At 43.8% G+C, this 22,455-nt stretch overlaps 1 protein-coding gene across 27 annotated transcripts in view; it reads left to right on the forward strand.

Moving 5' to 3' along the window:
* Positions 1-22,455, forward strand: part of PPIP5K1 (diphosphoinositol pentakisphosphate kinase 1) — a 44,782-nt gene that overhangs the window by 12,320 nt on the left and 10,007 nt on the right. For 3 of the 27 annotated variants that reach the window (XM_082735380.1, XM_082735364.1, XM_082735385.1), the window contains exons 19-31: positions 2,966-3,107; positions 3,503-3,726; positions 4,039-4,166; positions 4,380-4,494; positions 4,660-4,767; positions 5,452-5,568; positions 5,724-5,888; positions 7,716-7,865; positions 8,476-8,566; positions 11,390-11,515; positions 12,230-12,292; positions 15,170-15,352; positions 16,852-16,989. In XM_082735380.1, the coding sequence (XP_082591506.1) occupies positions 2,966-3,107; positions 3,503-3,726; positions 4,039-4,166; positions 4,380-4,494; positions 4,660-4,767; positions 5,452-5,568; positions 5,724-5,888; positions 7,716-7,865; positions 8,476-8,566; positions 11,390-11,515; positions 12,230-12,292; positions 15,170-15,352; positions 16,852-16,989 (1,750 nt within the window). The remainder of the gene's footprint in view (positions 1-2,965; positions 3,108-3,502; positions 3,727-4,038; positions 4,167-4,379; positions 4,495-4,659; positions 4,768-5,451; positions 5,569-5,723; positions 5,889-7,715; positions 7,866-8,475; positions 8,567-11,389; positions 11,516-12,229; positions 12,293-15,169; positions 15,353-16,851; positions 16,990-22,455) is intronic. The other 24 variants (XM_082735382.1, XM_082735365.1, XM_082735373.1 and 21 more) reach the window with 15 other exon arrangements.

Below are 22,455 nucleotides of genomic sequence, written 5' to 3' on the forward strand. Positions count from 1 at the left end.
ACCCCTATTTTTTTTTTTTTTAAAGATTTTATTTATTTATTTGACAGATAGAGATCACAAGTAGACAGAGAAGCAGGCAAAGGGGGAAGGAAGCAGGCTCCCTGGTGAGCAGAGAGCGCAATGCAGGGCTTGATCCCAGGACCCTGAGATCATGATCTTAGCTGAAGGCAGAGGCTTAACACCGAGCCACCCAGGCATCCCGGCGCCCCTATTTTTAAGGTTGTGATCTCATGTTTGTGAGATTGAGCCCCACATCAGGCCACCCTCACTAGGGAGTCTGCTTGAGATTTTCTCTCCCTCTCCACATGCCCCTCCTGCTCATGCTCACTCTCTCTCTCTCTCAAATAAATTTCAAAAAATACTTTATTTTTAAGTAACCTCTACACCAAATGGGCTTGAACTCACAGCCTCGAAATCAAAGAGCTGTATGCTCCACCAACTGAGCCAGCTAGGTGCCCCTTCCAAACTCTTTTTAAAAAGTGTAGGCCCAGAATTAATTAATATAATGTAACTTTGTGGTTCTGTTGTTGTTGTTGTTTATTGGTTGCAAGCAGTCACAGGGCCTGTGCAGATTCTAGGCAAGGGAAGGTGACAAAGAATTAATGACTATATTTAATCCACCATAAGAACTGTGGACTTGTACTACTTTTCTCCCATTTTTTTTTTTTTTTAAAGATTTTATTTATTAATTTGACAGAGAGAAATCACAAGTAGACAGAGAGGCAGCCAGAGAGAGAGAGAGAGGGAAGCAGGCTCCCTGCTGAGCAGAGAGCCCGATGCGGGACTCGATCCCAGGACCCTGAGATCATGACCTGAGCCGAAGGCAGCGGCTTAACCCACTGAGCCACCCAGGCACCCTACTTTTCTCCCATTTTGCAGATGAGAAAACCTAGGCTCAGAAGAATTGAAGGAACCTTTCCAAGGTCACTCAGCTAGTATGAACCCAAGAAGTCTAACCTGAGAGCCCAGGCTGTTAGCCACTATAGTACATTGCCTCACAGTATTAATCACAGTGGGTGCCATTACCCAGTGTCATCTTTTTTCTATCTATCCAGCCATGATTGACTAGAGATCACGTGCCAGACAGTGATTTTATGCCATCCTACTACTGGTATCTTATTTCTGATGAGTTCTTTTTTTAAAGAAAATACCTTTTTTTCTTTTTTTTTAAGATTTTATATATTTATTTGACAGACAGATCACAAATAGGCAGAGAGAGAACAGGAAACAGACTCCCCGCTGAGCAGAGACCCTGATATGGGGCTCGATCCCAGGACCCTGGGATCATGATCTGAGCCAAAGGCAGAGGTTTTAACCCACGGAGCCACCCAGGCATCCCAAGAAAATACCTTTTTTAAATTGTAGTACCACTTGAATCATTTTTTAAAACGATTCTTTTTTAATTTTTTTTTTTAAGTACTCTTTACACTTAACATGAGGCTTGAAATCACAACCTTGAGATCAGGAATTGCATGCTCTTTGAGCCAGAGGAATAATTTTTAAGCATACAGTTCAGTGACATTAAGTATATTCAGAGTATTACGTAACCATTTCTGATAGGTTCTTCAGTGAGCTAATAGCTGTGCACATTGCCTGGAGAATGTCATCTTTTGTGTTTTTCTCTGAGCAAGACTTGATAAGGGCAGGACCTTGCTCTCTTATGTTCCAATCCATTGCTCAATGTCAAACTCAAAAAGCTAAATCTCCCTTCCTTCTTTTTATTAGCAAAAAGGACCTGGGTTGAATATGTGCATTCTACCCACAAGCCTCTTGTCCCTTCCCCATTCTTCATGGACTATTACTGTCCTGAAAGCTTGAGCTGGAGCCTCACTCTGAAGCAGGGCCTTTGCTCTAGGTCAGGCTAGCATTTCGTTAAGAGGAATAAGATTTTATTATCTCTGTTACCCATTAATGAAACATTCTGTGGGGATTTTTTTTTTTTAATTTATCAGAGAGAGAGAGAGGGGGAGAGAGTGAGCACAGGCAGACAGAATGGCAGGCAGAGGCAGAGGGAGAAGCAGGCTCCCTGCTGAGCAAGGAGCCCGATGTGGGACTCGATCATGACCTGAGCCGAAGGCAGCCGCTTAACCAACTGAGCCACCCAGGCTTCCCCATTCTGTGGGGATTTTGAAGGGTTTTGGTTTAATCTTTATTCCCCAGCACTTCCCTTCCTTCCTTCCTTCTTTCCTTCCATTCTTTTTTTTTTTAAAGATTTTATTTATTTATTTGACAGACAGAGATCACAAGTATGCAGAGAGGCAGGCAGAGAGAGAGGAGGAAGCAGGCTCCCCGCCAAGCAGAGAGCCCAATGCGGGACTTGATCCCAGGACCCTGAGACCATGACCCTAGCCAAAGGCAGAGGCTCAGCCCACTGAACCACCCAGGCGCCCCTTTCCTTCCATTCTTAATTCATTTCTCTTTCTTTCTTTCTTTCTTTCTTTCTTTCTTTCTTTCTTTCTTTCTTTCTTTCTTTCTTTCTTTCTTCTTGAGAGAAAGAGAGCGCATACAAGCAGGGTTCAGGAGAGAGGCCGAGGGAAAGCAGAGGAAGAATCTCAATCAGACTCCATGCTCCATGCAGGGCCTCACGTAGGGCTCAGTCTCAAGACCCTGAGATCATAACCTGAGCTGAATTCCAGAGTTGGACACTTAACTGACTGAGCCGCCCAGGTGGCCCTCCCAAGTATTTTCCATGTATATATTTTAAATTATTTATATATATGGGGCTCCTGGGTAGCTCAGTGGATTAAAGCCTCTGCCTTCAGCTCGGGTCATGATCTCAAGCCCCATCAGTCCCCTCATCCTAGAACTGATAGTATGCCCTGTAGCCTAGGAATCTTCATTAGAGTGAACCTACAAAATGGATCTTACTTGTGGGTAGTTTCTGTAATAACCTCACAGGATTCTGGTCAATTTATTACCAGTTTATACAGAGCCTATCTTGCTTTTCATCTCCCTGTGCCCGTAGCTGGCTCCTACTGGAAGCACTTCCCTCCTCAACTCCATGGCTGTCATCCAGAATCCTGTGAAGGTCTGTGATCAGGTATTTGCCCTGATTGAAAACCTCACTCACCAGATCCGGGAACGGATGCAGGACCCCAAATCTGTAGGTGGGTATTAATAGTACTATCTTCCCTTCAAGGTTTCAGGTATGGATGGGTTCCTCAGGCACTCCTGTGTCCTCTCCTAAATGTCTGAGACAAGGCAGTCTCATCCCTCTGATTTGACTGCAGATTTTTTAGGGTCTTTTTTTTTTTTTTAAGATTTTATTTATTTGGGACACAGAGAGATATAGAGGGCACAAGCAGGGAGGAAGGGCAGAGGGAGAGGGAGAAGCAGACTCCCCACTGAGTGGGGAGCCTGATGTGGGGCTCAGTTCCAGAACCCTGGGATCATGATCTGAGCCAAAGGCAGATGCTCAACTGATTGAGCCATCCAGGCTCCCAGGGTCGTTTGTTAAGAAATAAAATCTTCGGTTCATTCTGACTGTCCATCTTCCTTCCAGACCTGCAACTCTACCACAGTGAGACACTAGAGCTTATGCTACAGCGTTGGAGCAAACTGGAGCGTGACTTCCGACAGAAGAGTGGGCGCTATGATATCAGTAAGATCCCTGACATCTATGACTGTGTGAAGTATGATGTGCAGCACAATGGGAGTCTGGGACTACAAGGCACAGCAGAGTTGCTCCGTCTCTCTAAGGCATTGGCTGATGTGGTCATTCCCCAGGTGTGTGTCCTAGCCTAGGGGTACGGGCACTGGGAAAGGAAGGGGAGAAAAGCAGAAAGGAGGGATGGTGCGGGGCCCAGGGGAAAGAAACTTAAAGAAAGAATAAGTTGAGTTGCTGTAATTCTCAGTCTCTGCTCTGGCTCTGAGTAAGTCCAAGAGGCTAGCTGAGAAACTTGGAAGAGGGGGAATGTGGTGGATTTGAAAGAAACCCTAGACCTGAGGTGAAGAAAAACATCATCTTGGGCCTAGGAATATGAGGCAAGAGAGACACAAGATTCACTGAGGTACTTATTCCTGGCCTGTGGCCCCTAGGAATACGGGATCAGTCGGGAGGAGAAACTGGAAATTGCTGTGGGCTTCTGTCTTCCACTGTTGCGGAAGATACTACTTGACCTGCAGAGAACCCACGAGGATGAGTCTGTCAACAAGCTGCATCCCCTGTGAGGGAGGGCTGGGAGGGGTGCTGGATGGAGGGAGGGGTGTGTCAGGGAGCCCTTGGGGGAATATAGGTTGGGACAGCTTGGGGAAGGAACCAAGAATAGAAGAGATCCTGGGGCGGAAAGGAGAGAAGTATTTGAGATGGGAGGAAGGAGTTTGTGGAAGGGTGGGAAGAGGATTATGTGATGGTGTGAATGACTTAGCTCTTATCTCAGGTACTCCCGAGGGGTGCTCTCCCCAGGCCGCCATGTTCGAACACGTCTCTATTTCACCAGTGAAAGCCATGTCCACTCCCTACTCAGTGTCTTCCGTTATGGGGGTCTTCTTGATGTAAGGATCTTTTCTCCTCCAATCTATGAACGCTTTTTTCAGCATTTTTTTACTCTCCTCATGTTTCTCTTTTACTGCAAGCTTTCTGTATTCTCTTTGTCTCCCCGCCCCTTCCTTAACTCCCTTGTCCTTGGGCATTAGTTTTCCTCTTCTTGTGTTCTGTAGGAGACCCAGGATGCACAATGGCAGAGAGCTTTGGCTTATCTCAGTGCCATCTCAGAGCTCAACTATATGACCCAGATTGTCATTATGCTTTATGAGGACAACACACGGGTGAGGAGCTAACAGGGTGGGGTGAGGAGGGTACCCCCTCTTTCTCCTCCTTCCCATTTTAGAAAGAAACTTTCAAATCCTTATAACTTGTAGAATTCAGCGATGTTTGATACGGAAGCACAGCATGTCACAGAGAGGAACCTGGAGATTCCTACTGGAACAGAAAGTATTTGGGGTGTTGAGTTAATATCCATCAATATCCATGAGCCAGAGAGATAACATAGAGTATAACTCTGCATTAGGGAGGGTATAGAATTTGGGTTGATGTTATAATGAGTCTTTTTCTCTCAAACATTAACACCTTTTTTAATCTGGCTCCACAAAGATAAGTGTGGTGTTGTATGGATGTGTATGTTGTATGTATGTGTTAAGTGGGCTATTGTGTGTACTGTAGCACAGCTGAATGACTGTGGGAGATAGATGGAAAGAGTTGTGGAACTGGGGTTTAGAAAGTCTTATGGAGTGGTGGATCTCAAATGGTGGAGGTGAGGGAATGAGGATCCTTTAACACTAGACTATAATTAAGGGGAAGATATAATAGATCAGCCCCAGAATGGAGTAAGACATTGAAACATCAGCCCTGGGAGGATATATCCTCTGAGTTCCTTTCTGTTGTCCCTGCTTGGTCTTCCACCACCATATCCAACTTTTCCCACTGCCCCTTCATCTGTTGATGCTCCATAGGATCCCTTATCAGAGGAGCGGTTCCATGTGGAGCTACACTTCAGCCCTGGAGTAAAAGGTGTTGAGGAAGAAGGCAGTGCCCCAACTGGCTGTGGATTCCGTCCAGCTTCTTCTGAGGTGGGTCCAAGTGCTGGGATTTCAAATTAAAGGACTTAGGAACCAAGTGATGGGAAACTTGGAAACAGTGTAAAGAAGTAAAAGGATTGGGGAGTCTGGGATTAGGAGGCTAGAGGCCATAAACACCTTTCTGATCTGTTCCTGATTTTGGGTAGAATGAAGAGATGAAAACAGACCAAGGCAGCATGGAGAACCTGTGCCCAGGGAAGGCGTCAGATGAACCAGACCGGGCATTGCAGACTTCACCCCAGCCCCCTGAGGGCCCTGGGCTTCCAAGGAGATCACCCCTCATTCGTAACCGAAAAGCCGGCTCCATGGAGGTAATGGGAGGGGCTTGAGAGAAAGAAGTGGTGGAATTGCTCATAGGGCAATATCCATGAATCCTCTGAATGCCCTTGGGGGATTCTTGGGACCTTAAGCAGAGTCCTCCTGTCCCTGGTAGACATGTTTTACTTCATTTCTCTTTCACAGCTGGTCTCCCAGTAAGTAAAGCTCCTTAAACTGGCTGCTACTTCTGAGATTAAAGAGATGCTAGTGAGTGGTACTTGAGATTAGGATTTTAAAAGATGAGATTGAGGAGGAGGCCTCTGGATGAATGTGAAAATGCTGTTCTTTAAAAGGAAATATAGTAGAAACAGCATGAACTCTGGGCTGAACTCCCAGTCTGATACTTATAAGCTGTGTGACCTTGGACAGGTAACTTCTCCAAGCTTCAGTTTTTCATCTATGAAACACAAGCAATATCTATCATATAGATGCTTAGTAAACAGTAACTATAATAATAAATCAGTAGCTATTAAAGACCAGGCTGTCTCCATCTCTTTGTTGCCTTGAGTAAAATTATAGCTCAGATAGGAGCAATTACATGACACTTTAATATCATCCTTTTAGGGTTATCTGTACTCATCCCAGAAAGGGAAGCAAGTCTGAAGGGCTCTTTGTCTTCCCTCTGTTCTGAGGAGGATGGTTATGGGCCTGGACCTATGTCCACTGTTTTTGGTGTCTGTCTCTAAGACTTGATTCTAGTTCTCTAGCCTAGAAGGAGGAACTATTATAATGTCACATTGTGTCTAGCTAACTCTGCTGATATTTTTGTTCAGGTCTTTTTTCTTGGAAAGATTTTTTTTTTTACCCTCTTTGACTCAGTGACACTCTTTTTGACCCCATGATTTATCCCTGTCTCAGGAAATTTGTCTGACTGGGGTCCTGCTTTGACAGATAAATCTATTCACCTGGCTCTGTACCAGCTCTCTGTCTTAAAGGAATTGGTCTTTCATTTAGGAGTATCTCAGAAGAATCTGTAACTAGCTTATATAGGTTCAGCCAGGTTTACAGTTCAGATTTTGGAGAAAGCTAAGAAGACAAACTACAGTCTGCTTATTCTTTTCTTCCTGATTATTTTACTGTAGGTTTGATGTTATGAATACTTGGAGCTTCTTTAGTAGGGGTTGGCATTGTTTTCTCTTTGAGGTGTAAGTTAACTTAGTATCTGCAGTTCACTAGTCCCCTACTGACTAACGTGGATCAATCAAGTGGACAAGAATGACGTGTAATCTTACATCAGTAAGCTGCTTCTCCACATCTAAATGTCTTACCCATTCACATGGTCTGCCAGTCTCTCTGGCACAGTTGTGCTTAACCCTTTTTCTTCCTCTGGTTTAATGAGTCGAGAGACAGGCAAAGCAGAGCTCTCAGACTTGGTGAGTTGGCTTTTGTTCTTTGAAGCCTACAGAAAGCTTCCTATTGTAATCGCATTTCTTTGTCTTAGTTCCTTGTGTTGCTTCTACTATGGCTTATCCAGGATGGTGGTTGCCCAAGACATGCTCCTCCGCTTTGCAAGAAAATCTCCTCTCTACTCCTTGGTCACACAGCCTTTTAATATTAATATTTCCTTTTCTTATTCTATAGGTATAGGCATTGCTGTTCTTATCCTTATCAACTATAACCCTCCCCCACGCATCCTTTCTCCTTCAAATTTTTGGACAGTTTTAGTTTTAGAATACAGAATCTGTGCCTTCAGTTCCGCTGTGCCCTAGATGATCATCCTCTCCAGACTTAGAACTAGCTCTGCCCAATGGGCACTGGGGCTTTTGGGAGCCTGGGAGTTAAAGGAGCTGTGACCGGCTTTCCACCCGGTCTGATTGCAGGTCATGAACATGCAGTGCACGGGGAACCTGGACCTGATCCCCTTGCGGGGACGGCGCCGCAGGAGGTCAGGAGACCTCCCCAGGCCTTCCCCAGCCATCGGCCTACAGCCCCGGGCTGTGTCCACCACTCACCTGGCATCCTGCACACAGGTGTCCTCCCCCCTACTTCATCTTCCTTTCCTACCTCTGTCTTTGCCTTTTGGGACCTAGGAATTCCGAACACTATCTGGGGGTGGTGGGGTATGTGTGTGTTGTGTTTCGTGTGATTAGGCCCTTGTAGCCTTTTTAGAAATGTCTCCAGATATGGAAGGGAGGGTTTCCTGGTACAGATAGGAAACCGAGTGTGGTTGCCATAACCACAACTGTCCCATGGAAAGAGGAGAAGGTAGCCAGACTTTCCTTCTTATCACGGCTCATTTATTGTGATTGGCTTTCTGAGTCCTGTGGAAGATTAAGGAACCCTTCTCTGCTGACTACTGAGAATGGTTGAATAATCATTTCTCAGATTTGGGATAGAAGGGCTGTGGGGACAGGCATCTTGGAAATACAAGTGCCATCTGGTATATAGGATTCCCTGGACAGTTCCATCTGCAAAGTACGCTCTACATTCCCTTTCCATTCTTTCTCCCCATTAAAAAACCTTTGGTTCGTACAGATTTTCTGACATTGCTTGGCTTTATAGGGGCAGGAATTCGGGACCTGGGTTTTAGACGTCTTGGTTGAGGTGGCAAAATGATAATATAGAGTCCTTTTTCTCCAGGTGCTTTCTGAGACTTCATCTTCGAGGCCTGGTGGCTACCGGCTCTTTTCGTCTGCACGGCCACCAACAGAGATGAAGCAGAGTGGCCTAGGTATGGTTTTCCAGCATTTCAACTGTAGTTGGGAAAGGGTGTCTGTCTGTTCTAAAAGGTTCTATTGTGGGAAACCTTAGTTACGGGTGTTGGGGTCATCTATTCAATGAATTGTTGGGTGGGGCTAGGGAGGATGAATTGGGAGAAGCCATGTTTAGGTGTGAACTTTGATCCCAGGTGATTGTTTCCATTCCAGGAAGGTGTTTGTCTTTCGGTTTTTTTACACCCACCCCCATTTCTCTGGCTCAAGGGCATTTTTCTGGCTTCCCCTCTCACTCCTTATCTGTCCTCCCGGTCTAGCCCAGACCTTAAGGGACCATGGAGACTCTGAAACTTCAGAGTTATCAGAGACAAAACTATAGAGGTACTTGTGACCTCCTCATAAGTGTCCTGTTGTTCATTTGGAGAACTTGTGCCATGTCTTCCTCTGAGACCTATGTTTATTATATCCCTGCTCTGGCCCCTCCTACCTCCATGCCCTCTCCTTCATCCTCTCCTAATTCTGTAATTTTTTTTCCTTCCTTCCTGAAATTTGAGGGACATATCTGAGACTGGTGTAGTGGCAGAGGCTTCTCTCAGGACTTTGAGGGAATGTCTCTTGATTTTTTTGATTCCTGGAGAGGGGTGGAGAACATCATTCAACCTTTCCTAAGAACACAGACTGCAGGAAGGACCAAGCCTCAGAGGGTATTGTATTCTTTGGGGGTGGGGAGTGGTCCTTGGGAGGGGCTATCTTTGAATACAGGGCCTTGTGAGCCAGTAAGTAAAACTGGCAGTTTGAGACAATTGTGTGGGGTCTGGACTTGGTCCTCTGGCTTCTATCTTGTCCTATTATTCTTTATCTCCTTTCATTTTTCTGTTACTTTTGTCCTTGACACCCAATTTCCTGGCTGCAAAATAGTTAGCTTTTACCAGCAAGGGGGAAAAAGGTTTTTGTAACTTTCCTGGCTAATTATATGGGAGTAGGTTGCCTTCTGGATCCCTGAAATGAGGTAGATGGATTGGGGCATGAAAAATAAACGACAAATATATAGATCTGTGACATGGACTTCTCTTCCCAGAAGTTTCAGTAAAGAATTGGTTTCAGGTAAGCTGAAAATGAGAATAGTTGTGTCTGGTCCAGTTAAGTAGGAATGCTGTCAAGAACGAGACCAAAGTATGAACGTGGGACTGGTTGACAGAGGTGGTAGTAAGGTAGACACTACTGTCTGAGATGATCCTAGGCCTGGACAGGGCAGGATTGGCAGGACTGCACCAGAAAATTATTTAGTGAAGGAAGTAAATGTAGAACAAAGCTTTGGTCGTCTGAGATAAAGCCAGTTAGTTTCAGCTTCTCTGAAGAAAAGTAGACATATTTAACAGTCTATATTATTCTCTGGAACCCCATTCTAGAGCCAGTTTACATATGAAAGGTAGGAAAAGTTGCTGCATAGAGCAGCAATCTTGAATTCCAGATTATTAGCCATCAAAGTTTTCTTGATTTCTATAGTGGTCTTGAAATGCTGAGACCCCTGAAACCATGACCTGCCCCTTGTGGGCTCAAAGGAATTTGACCTTCTTTCCATTCTGACCATCTCTGCTATGTTAAGTTCCCAAGCCACACCCAGGTTCTTGGCTAAGATGGATTTGGAAGTAGAGGGCCAAGTCCCATAAACTTGGGTATCAGTCTCATCTCTTCCTCCCACTCTGTCCTCATGACCTAGAGTAGAAGAGAGGACTATAGAGTCCCAACCCTGTTCTCAGTCGTATTTGGAGCATTGACTAGTTTATTTGCTTCAGAGATTTTTAAAGTTTTATTTACTCCTCTGATTGGCAGTATACTCACTTTGCTTTCTTTGAACTTAATGTGTAGGCTTTGAGCACAGGGCTTATAAGGCTTATAACTTTTGAAAGTAGAAAAAACATGGCTTTTTTTATTGTTTCCTATTTACCAGGTCTTCCTCCTTATTAATAGGGCCCTCAGCACATAGTAGGCATGCTCTCCATGTAATCTCTGGACTCCTCACATGTCTTCAATTTGTGTCTGTCTTCACTTCTTTCTTCTTGATGAAAAAATAGTTGTTTCTTTTCTGACTGAACACAATTGATATTCAGAATCAGGAGACCTGGATTCCAATCTAGTTTAGCTTCTGGGAAACTGTATGAACTTGAGCAAATGAGATCCCTTTTGAATCTCAGTTTCTTTACCTCTAAAATGAGGAAACTGTACTGGATGATCTTTGAGTCCCTTCCAGCTTTAAAAATTCAGTGAGTCTCATACATACTTCTTTTCTTGAGAAAAGTGAAAAAGGCCTGAAGAGAGATAGAAGGAAGGGAATGGAAGGACTTAGGAGGAATTGGAACTTACGTGAATTTGGAATTTGAGCTGAGTGCTCAAAACCTAGTCTCTAGTTTCAATCAAAGTTCTTTCCTTTTAAGTCTATAAGGGGACTATAATTCTGGCTTCTTCAAAATCTATATCCAGGTTAAGGAGCACTGAATTAAATCTAGAGAGATCTACCTATTCTTTTCGTATTCCTAAGTTGTACCTGGAGAGCAGAGTCTACCCCTTTCAGTAACTTTGACTCCCCTAATATGACTAACCCTGTATTTGTAGTGACCTCTTGTATCTACCATGTAGATCTTCAGCAGAATCCCTACCTTGCTTGCCCAGTGTAGCTATGGACAGTAGTGAAATCTGTTTGTGGTTATGCGTAGTGGCCACATATGGGTGGTTCTGAGTGACTATGTGTGTGTGTCTTCATGTTGGCATGTGAAGTTATGTGTACTTCTGTGTGGTAATTGCAGCTTTGTGTGGCTACTAATGCACTCCCGGCCTTGCAGGCTCACAGTGCACAGGGCTGTTCAGCACCACAGTGCTGGGCGGCTCCTCCAGCGCCCCGAATCTTCAGGACTACGCCCGCAGCCATGGCAAAAAGCTACCACCTGCCAGTCTGAAGCACCGAGATGGTATGTGGGTGGGTTTTGGGGGGCAGCTCTTTTCTTCGTTTGTCCCCCAGCACAGATACAGCTCAAGAACCATTCATACTTAAGATGGCACTGACACTGGCCTTATAACAAGTTGCTTCATCAATTATAGAGGGGAGAAGGAACCAAGACCCCACCCACCCCTCCATTTGCATTCCCTCTCAGTGCAATAAATACTACTTATTTACGCTTACCCCTTCATAATCTCCCATATACAGTCCTGCTACATCAATTTACTCCACCTCTATATTCTTTCCTGGATTCTGGCCTGTAGAAGTAAGGACCAAGGATGATGATGATCCATGGTCAGGAAAAATGCAGTGGAGTCTTGACTCAAATCTAGGAAATCAGGGATGGGGAAGTTGGTCAGTCAAGGCAGGAAAGATGATACGGAAAGAGAGTGGGGGAAGGGATGAAAGGTTTTGCACAGATTTTATTTCCAAATGACCATAAAGAGGATGTGGTGGTGAAATTAGGGTTGTCTGTGGAGCCATATTGTGGTAGAGATGACACACAGATTCCTACAAGAAGATTATTCCAAAGGAGAAGATTGAAATGTGGTAGTCAGGAATCCGAGGGGGGTGTTGGAGCAGGTCATACACTAACTGTAAAGAAAAGAGTATATTGCGGGCAGATTCCAGAGCAGAGGGTGGGGCCAGGGGTGGGTATAATCCCCATGATGTCTTTTCTCCCCAGAGCTCTTGTTTGTCCCGGCCGTAAAACGATTTTCTGTGTCGTTTGCAAAGCATCCGACTAACGGTACGTTTGCTTCTGACTCAATGTCATTCCCCCTCATGTCACCTCCAGATACTTAACCTCTGAGTTCTGACACTGACTTTGCCTCTGCCTTCCACTATGTTGACAACGTGCTGTCTCTGAATGAACCGCTCACTAAGTGTCCCTCTTGGGGCATACCCTTTGTTGTGACAAACTTTAGTCTTGGCTGCAGCCTGGCTGCCCTATCTGTGTGGCAACTCAGGGACTTATGTCCATGGTCACCATCATCACCATTCTGTCACTTTTTTTAGCATCATCCCCAAAACATTAATTAAACCCTTCCCTTTCCCATCACATGACTGCTGGGTTTTATACAAATTAAACAATGGTTCTCCTTCATAGGAAGAGAATAGTATTTTCTTTATCATTTCCATGTCTTCTTTTTTCCCCTTACTCCTCAGCTTATACAATTTTGATCTTTCTGTTTTTTTCTCCAACTCCTTGTTGGAGTGAATGACTCATTTGTTTCTCTTAAATGGAGCAGTGCTGCTGCAGTTCCCCATTCCCAAACATACCCCTATGGGTACTGGTCTTGAATTTATGGTTTTCCATCACCATATTCTTAACCACCTATCATTGTGTGTATTTTATGTGGCTCTTGTGCTCCCGACATCTGCTTTATGTTACTACTAACTTAGGGTCTGGGCCTAGAAAATAGGAGCCCAGATTGATTTGGGATAAAGAAAGACGGGAGTAGGAGGCAGTAGGTAAAGGAAAAAGGGATTGTAACCTGAATTATACAGCCTAAATTACCATACAGTTTCCCTGTAGACCCAGCCTACCTAAGACACTGGTATTTCAGAGAAGCTTGAACGCAAGTTGAAATGTCTCCTGGGAATTCGGGGGTGGGGGGTGCTTGGGAATGAATAATATTTCAAAAATATTGAAGAATTGGTCTAGCCGTACTAAGGTGTAAGAGTTTAGAGATCTGTGTAAACTAAAGGGCAGTGGTCTCTTTGTAGGGTGTGGCAGGGCTTCCTCCCTGTTTTATCCTTTATATTCTTAGTTTCTCTTTGCCTTGTATCTTGTTTTCAAGGTAAATCCAGTTTTCTTATACATGGTTTTCTTCTGTCCAAGTACTAAGTTTCTCCAAAGGAGGTAAAATTAGCTTGGCTTCCTGGCTGGAAAAAACTCCTTAGCCAGTGGCAACTGCTAGATTTTAGCCCAGTCAGGCCATACCTCTCCACTAGGCACTGCCAAATTTTAAGTTGCCTAACCCCACCCCCTATCCCAGCTCCCATTTGTGCCTCTAATAGGAGCTCCCCTTTCAGAGTGGTGTGGCTGTGCCTCCAGATATAGTTTCAAATTCTTCTGGCCTTCATGTGCCCCAGTCATCGCCAGAGTAGAACCTCATGCACCAGCCCCAGCCCCCAGCTTGGGACTTGGACTTAGGAGAAGTGTTACTTAGAGTATAGAATCTAGTACTGGGAACTTGGGCTCCTGAAATCAGAGTTAAATCACTGATCTCCTAGTTCTTAGGCTTTGTGAGAAAAGATCCAGATTCATAAAACAGATCCTCAAACCTATTTATCTCCAGTTCCCTGAGGCCTTGATTAGCAGCCTCACCGATTAAAGAAGAGATGAATTAATTCTACCAAAAGGAAGAGAAGAAGAAAGACCTGGATAATTCAGTAGAGTACAGAGAGTAAATTCAAGATCTCCTCTAACACCCTGCACACTTCCTCAGGGGACTTTTGGCCATTCTTCTCCTTGTACTTGAGTTTGGAAGCTAAAGTGCTTGAGAAGCCAGAATCTGGGATCTCCCTGCTGGTATCAGGAGAAATGTGGAGCTATTCTGTCGCTTGCTGAAGATTACCTAGACTTAATTTGTTCCTAAGGACATTATGAGGGCTCTATCCCATGGTCAAATCTTGCTTGACTGAATAGCAGTTACAGAGGGGATGTTCTGTCTGCAAATACTTATGGCACATTAGTGACAACAATATGCACCCTACTGTCCCATTGTCATCATCTCTTTGCTGTGCTGTCTCGCTTTGAAAGAGCAGCTGGAAAACCTGGACCTAGCTTTGGAAAGGAAGCAAGGCAGTACTGTCTCCTTACCTTAATGACAGAACATCTCTCAGCCATCCCTGCTTCAGTAGTGGATACAGAGTCCCCCGAATCCTGAGATTTATATGAACATTTCTTTAAAATCTGTATATTTAGACAAGAGTAAAGGCTGATTAGTCAGTATCTTCATTTTCACATACTGATTCTGTTTTTTACATACTCTGTTTTAAAGGACCTTTATACCTGGTGTCTTGTCAATCTCCTTTGCCATTTGCTTAACACCAGCCCTGTTTATGGCTATTGTAGAATCTCCTCCAGAAGACCTGGTCTGAGCCTTTTCAGCTTCAAACTTGACCTTAATACCCGATACCATTCTTGACCCTCTTCTCTAAGTGACTTTGAATCTTTGTATCTCTATACCAACTTTATAAATACATTGGTTTGTGAAGCAGGTCACAAGTAGGGTTTCTCTAGGAATGAACAGGGGCTCTAGAGCGCTAATCAAGACTCCAGCTACAAAACTGCCCGCTTACCCCCATCCAGAATGATATGATTGCTGTCTGTAAGCACTGACTTAATTATGCACAGTGAAAGAGGGGAGGGCCTCGCTGTATGATGATGTCTCACTAGTCCCTTCTTTTAGACTCATTGTGATGCCGATACTCTTCTTCCCTGTAAGAGATACCCAGTTGTTCTGACCATCTCTGCTTCTCTCTTAGCTCACCTTGGAGCTGAGTGGCCCCACCTCCCAGTAATGCTTGTGCCACTCAGTGCCCCCCTCATTGTCTCTCCCTCTTCTCTTTCTTTATCTTTGTGCTTCCTGCCGTGGTCCTCCCCCATCCCCTCCAGAGCTGCTGGATGACCAGCACCCTGTGGTCCGGTTGCTGCGCAGTTTTTCCTCTGACTGTCCAGGGGGCCGGCCAGTCTCCTTGGATGCCACGCTGGCGCATCACCTGCACCAGTGCTCCTACCACCTGCGCCTCTTCCGGAACTGGCTGCGCTCAGGCCAGGATGACCCCGAGTGCCTCTACGGTACCCCCTGCCACCAAGCTGGCTGCTGTCACTGCCCTGGCTGGGACTGACTGCTTTGCTTATTGCACTTCTGGCAGGAGAGCCCACCTATTCCTTTCTCCTATTTACCCTAAGGTTATGTGACTTGCATTTAGTTGCTTGGATATGGGATTGGAGCCAGACTGCCTGGTAGCTGTAGCATTGGCTGCTCTTCCCCTTACTGTTTTCCTTCGTTATTGCCTCCTAATGTTACCCATTCCCAATTCTGTTCGGTATAGGAGTAGTCTCTTGCCCTGAAATCTGTTCTTGTCTCTATAACCCGCTGCTAATTACCATCCTCAGATGCAAGCGTTTTTCTAGTAGCCATGCTGAGGAGCTAGAGACTGTACTCCTCTGACGCTCCTGCCACAAGAGTACGGGGGTGGGGTCGGGGCACGGAATTGAGGCACAAAGGTCTTAATTGAATCTTTGAAGCAAACAAGGGCCAGAGTTAGAAGATGGTCAGGTATAATCCTTTCTAATTATAGGTTTTACTCGTTAGTGAACAGGAGGCTATGTCTTACATAGATATTGCTGTCCTGCCTACTATTAGTTTCTTTAAGGAGTTATAAAGAAACATAAGAAAGATTGCAGGCTGAAACAATGCTTAAGATGACAATGCTTCTTGATCCTCCCATGGAAACATTTTTTTTCATCAACACGCTCTGGGATTAGGGTTATATTTAGGTTTACCCTTTACCCTAACCAGACTGGTGAACCTACATTGGGATTGTTAGGTTCAGATAGAGAATCAGAATTTATTCTTCTTCCTAGAGATTTTCCTCATTTTCCTGATGGAATAGAGAAATCCTAGCAAGTCGGGGGTTTTCCAGTGAGAGCAGAAGGGAGAAGCTTTGATGTGATGGAAATGACCAAGAAAGAACTTCCATCCCCCAGCCTGTTCATGCATGTTTTTTCCCTTGGCTGAGCTTCATGTGTATTGCATGCTCTCCAGCTTGCTTCCAGATATTCTAGCCTTTCTACCCATATCCCAAATCTGCATGAATCCTTCTTCAGATTCCATGCCTTCCTCCTTAATCCGGTTCTCTTTACACAATTCCTAAAATCTGCTGTTTCTTCCCAGCTCCATGACCTCCCTGCCTCATTTAGACCTTCAGTTTCACCCCTTACCTCTGGACTTTTGTTTTATTCCCCTAGAAAGAGCAAAAGCAATATAGGTGCTTACCCTATTGGAATTCTGTTCGTTTTTCAATGGGTCATTACAGGCTCTCCATGGGTAGGATGAGAGGTGATTTGATTCACTTGGAGGCCTTAGCAGCTAGATTTCTTAGGATTCTGGAGGTGAGAAACAGACACCTGTAGGGGCTCTAAAGAGTTCCCTCTCCTGAAATCTTGGATACCCCATACTCCAAAAGCCACGGATTCTTCTGATGGCTCTCAGGGACTCTCCATGCTTCCTTGGACAGTTGGGGTGTATCTGGCAGGAATAACATTGACTTTGCCCATCTCTTTTCTAATAGGATTTGAAGGGTGTTCCATGGTGCCTACCATCTACCCCCTGGAAACACTGCATAATGCCCTTTCCCTGCGTCAAGTGAGTGAATTCCTAAGTAGAGTCTGCCAGCGCCATACTGATGCTCAAGCACAGGCATCTGCAGGTATGGAGAATACTCTTCTTATCTTGTAGCCCTGTCTCTGTCCCTACTCCTGTCCTTCCTAGAATGTGAGTAGTAAATTAAAAAGATAGGTGCTCCAAAAAGACACAGAACTAGCCTTGAAAAAATTATTTAATTGCATAGGCCAGTTCAACATCATAACTTCCCAAGTTAATTTATAAATTTAACATGATTCCAACAAAAATGCTGTTTTTCTAAAGTCAGACAAATTGAAAAGTTTTGAAAAGGTGTTTTTTTATATATGTTTTTTCATTTGAGAGAGAGAGAGAGTGTGTGTGTGTGTGTGTGTGTGTGCACATGTGCGTGTGCACAAGCTGGGGGGAGGGGCAGAGGAAGAGGGAGAAGCAGCCTCCCTGCTCAGAGAAGGGACCCAGGAACTGGGTTGATCCCACATGGGGCTCTATCCTAGGACCCTTGGATCATGACCTGAGCTGAAGGCAGGCACTTAAGCAACTGAGCCACTCGGGCACCCCAGAGTAATGAAAAGCTACTAGCCCTATCAGATTTTATAACATTCCATAAAAATTCTATAACGAGGGGTGCCTGGGCGGTTCAGTGGGTTAAGCCTCTGCCTTCAGCTCAGGTCATGATCTCAGGGTCATGGGATCGAGTCCCACATCGGGCTCTTTGCTCGGCAGGGAGCCTGCTTCCTCCTCTCTCTCTGCCTGCCTCTCTGCCTACTTGTGATTCCTGTCTGTCAAATAAATAAATAATCTTAAAAAAAAAGTTCTATAACAAAAACACTGTTGTATTCATACATGAATAGAGAGAGACCAATCAAACAAAATAGAAGACCTAGAAGTAGATGAAGTTAGCATTTCAAAATATTGGGGGAAAGACAGACTTTTTTTTTTAAGATTTTATTTGTTTATTTGAGAGAGAGGGAGTGAGCACGAGGGACAGACCGAGAGGGAGAAGCAGGCTCCCCACTGAGCAGAAATCCTGATGCAGGGCTCAATCCCAGGACCCTGCGATCATGACCTGAGCTGAAGGCAGACACTTAACCAACTGAGCTACCCAGGTACCCCAAAATTTTTCAGTAAGTAAAATTGGCACAGCTAAGTGGTCATTTGACAAAAATTAAAATTGAATTCATACTTCATGCTATATATTAAGATATTTGTTCATATATATGGAGTTCATATGTTTCAGAAATCTAAATGTAAAAATTAAGCAATAGGTTGCTCCAAGGGTTTGTCCTTCACAGAAACACCAAAAAAGTCAGTCAAAAACTATCAGAATCTGTTTTGTCAGACCTCTGGAAAATAATCAAAAGTTTGCAGCAACCAGAAAAATGCTAATTCAAGAAAGAGGCACCCTAAGAATGGCAGGAAGCTTCCTATCATTTTTCTTTCTCTTATCCTACCCTCTCCCCCACCTCAACACCAGTCTTACAGATAGCAGAGCATGGTGTCAGTGTGAAGCTCTGGTCCCTATTTCCTAAAGGAGCAGAACAGATTTTATTCTCAAAGAATTGTGTTTATCTAACTTAGCTACTCTAACTTGTCTGACTTGAAGAACTGTCACAAGGTGCTTACCTTTGTTTCATTGAATCAGGGCAGGAAAGTAGCTATGCAGAAAGTGTTCCCTGAAAACATTGTAAGGCAAATGAACAACATAATGCTGCCTGGGACAAAAATTATAATTGAGGCAGACAATAAGTGTGCTGAAAGCCTGGGGTGAAAACTTAGGTAGAGAGTTTCTTTGGAAAATTAAGGCATTCAGTGGATGCCTGGGTGGCTCAGTCAGTTAAGCGTCTGCCTTCAGCTCAGGTCATGATCCTAGGATGAAGTCCCTCATCTGGCTCCTTGATCACTGAGGAGCCTGCTTCTCCCTCTGCCTGCTGCTCTCCCTGCTTGTGCTCACTCTCACTTGCTCTCTCTCTGACAAAAAAATAAATAAAATACATTAAAAAAAGGAAAATTAAAGCATTCAAAAGCCCCCACATATACTAGGGAAGTTAGAAGCCATGTGCATGCCTAGGGAGGGACACAGGAGCAGAAAACACAAGAGACTACCCTAAGATTTTTCCTCTGCCCGAACTCTAGACACAGCACAGGCAAGAATTGAAGGCTAAGAGGGATTTATAAACAGTCTAGCTAAATGTTGAAGGAATACCTCAACAAAGAACCAATCTGCAAAGACAGAGAATTCCCCTCCCCTCCCTTCGCCTCCTTTCCCCCCATCTTCCTCTTCCCTTCTTTTGGTTTTTGGCAGTCAAGGAAATTCTTGTCAGAATACTAGCTGTGGGGCACCTGGGTGGCTCAGTTGATTAAATGTCTGACTTCAGCTCAGTTCGTGATCTTGGGGTCCTGGGATCAAGCCCCGTGTCAGGGAGTCTTTGGGGAATCTGCCTCTCACTTTCTCCCTCTCTCTGCCCCTCTCTCCCTGCTTGTTCTCTCTCTCTCTGTCTCAAATAAATAAAATCTTGAAAAAAAAAAAAACTAAAAAAACAAAAAAACACTAGCTGTGAAATAAGCTAAAGGAACAGAGATTTCAGAGACTACATATGACAAAGACAGACTTAACAAAAATAGCTTAGAAAAGTCAATAAACAGCCACAGCCCACAGCAAACAAGCCCTGGCGGGGGGTGGGGGGAATACTCTGATATTCAGAGTTAGCAAAATTACAATATTCAAAATGTCCAGTTTTCAATAAAATATGCAAAGATACAGTACAGTATGGTTCATTTTCAGAAGAAATGAACAGAAACAGTTGGTAAAGAAGCACAGATGTTAGACTTACTGGGACAAGGAATTTAAATCAGCTATCTTAAATATGTTTAAAGAGCTAAGGGGAATGATAGAGAACTGAATGAAATCAGGAGAATGATGTCTCAGCAAATACAGAATATCATTAAAGATACAGAAAATATAAAAAGAAACCAAACAAATTCTGAGAGTGAAAAGTATAACAGAAATGCAAAATTCACTAGAAGGTGTCTTGGAAGATATGAACAAGCGAAAGAAAGAGTCAGCAAAATTAAAGATAAGTCATTTGAAAATGTCTAGTCTGAAGAGGAGAAAGAAAAAAAGATCAAGAAAAAAATTAACAGAGCTAAAGAGATCTGTGGGACACCATCAAGAATATGAACATACACAGGTGCCTGGGTAGCTCAGTCAGTTAAGGATATGCCTTTAGCTCAGGTCATGATCCTGGGGTCCTGGAATCAAGCCCCACATCAGGCTCCCTGCTCCTCGGGGCACCTGCTTCTTCCTCTCCCTCTGCTGCTCCCCCCAGCTCGTGCTCCCTCTCTTTCTCTGTCCAAAAAAAAAAATCCAACCCAGCATATGCATGATCAGAGTCTCAGAAGGAGAACACAGAAAGAGGCAGAAGAAATATTTGAAGAAATAAGGGCTCTGAAGAGCTCTTTCTCAACTTGGATAAAGACAGAAATCTATACATCCAAATAGTTCAAACACCAACAAGGATAAATTGAAAGAGATCCGCACTAAGATATACTATAATCAGATTGTCAAAAGACAGAAAATCTTGAAAGTAGCAAAAGAAAAGCAACTTATCACATACAAGGGATCTTTAATAAGATTAACAATGAATTTTTTTTAAGATTTTATTTATTTATTTGACAGGCAGAGTGAGAAGCATGCTCCCTGCTGAGCAAGGAGCCCCATGTGGGGGCTTAATCCCAGGACTCTGGGATCATGAACTGAGCCAGAGGCAGATGCTTAACCCACTGAGCCACCCAGGTGTCCCTAACAACCAATTTCTCATCAGAAATCACAGAGGTGGGGTGCCTGAGTGGCTTAGTGGGTTAAAGCCTCTGCCTTCGGCTCAGGTCATGATCGGAGAGTCCTGGGATCAAGCCCCGAATCAGGCTCTCTGCTCAACAGGGAGCCTGCTTCCCTTCCTCTCTCTCTGCCTGCCTCTCTGCTTACCTGTGATCTGTATCTGTCAAATAAATAAATAAAAATCTTTAAAAAAAAAATCACATAGGCCAGAAAGCAGTGGGATGACGTATATAAAGTGCTAAAAGAAAAAAAAAATGTCAACCAAGAATTCTTTGTCTAACCAAACTGTTCAGAAATGAAGAAGAAATTAAGACATTACCAGGTAAACAAAAGTTGAAGTTTTTCACAAGTAAAACTGGCTTACAAGAAATGCTGAAAGCTTGGGGCGCCTGGGTGGCTCAGTGGATTAAGCCGCTGCCTTCGGCTCAGGTCATGATCTCAGTGTCCTGGGATCGAGCCCCGCATAGGGCTTTTTGCTCAGCGGGAGCCTGCTTCTCTCTCTCTCTCTCTCTGCCTGACTCTCCACCGACTTGTGATCTCTCTCTCTCTGTCAAATAAATAAATAAAAAATAAAATCTAAAAAAAAAAAAAAAAAAAGAAATGCTGAAAGCTTTTTGGGATGAAATAAAACGATACTAGATAGTTACTTGATACCATACCAAAAAATGAAGAACCCTGGTAAAGGTAATTATATTGGTAAATATAAAAGTCAGCATTTCTGTATTTTTGGTTTGTAACTCCTTTTTTTTTTTTATTTATTTGACAGTGAGATCACAAGCAGGCAGAGAGGCAGGCAGAGAGAGAGAGGAGGAAGCAGGCTCCCTGCTGAGCAGAGAGCCCGATGCAGGGCTCGATCCCAGGACCCTGAGATCATGACCTGAGCCGAAGGCAGAGGCTTTAACCCACTGAGCCACCCAGGCGCCCCTGTAACTCCTTTTTTTGTTTCATGTATAACTTAACACACAAATGAATAAAATAGTCATTATAAGTCTGTATTAATGGGCATGCAATGCATAACGATATAATAATTTGTGACAATAACATAAGGTGAGGACTGAGCTTTATAGGAGCAGAGTTTTTATGTTACTGAAGCTAAATTTGCCATCAATTCAAACAAGATTGTTATAAATTCAGGATATTAATTGTATCTCCATAGTAACCACTATGAAATATCTAAAAAATGTACAGAAAAAGAAATAAGGGAATCAATATGATACACTACAAACATCATTTAAACACAAGATGAGGGGTGCCTGGATGGCTCAGTCAGCTGGGTGTTTGCCTTCAGCTCAGGTCATAATATCCAGATCCTGGGGTTGAACCTATGTTGGCCTTCCTACTCAGCAAGGAGTCTGCTTCTCTCTTTCTCCCTCTGCTCCTCCCCACTACTTGTTCTCTGTCTCAAATAAATAAAATCTTAAAAAAAAAAAAAACCACAAAGATGTTAGTAATGGAGGAAATGAACAAAATTTAGTCTAAGATGTATAAAAAATAGTGAAGTGATAGAATTAAGCCCCTTCTTATCATTGATTAGTCTACATTGTAAATGAATAAAACTCTCCAATTAAAAGGCAGAGATTAGCAGAATGGATGGTTTTTTAAGAATGGATTTTTAAAAATATTTATTTATTTATTTTAGAGACAGAGAAAAACTGAAGATGGGGAGTGGGGAGGGACAGAGGGAGAAGGAGAGAAGTC

The sequence above is a fragment of the Mustela nivalis genome, assembly GCF_964662115.1.
Source record: "Mustela nivalis genome assembly, chromosome: 6".
Lineage (NCBI taxonomy): Eukaryota > Metazoa > Chordata > Mammalia > Carnivora > Mustelidae > Mustela > Mustela nivalis.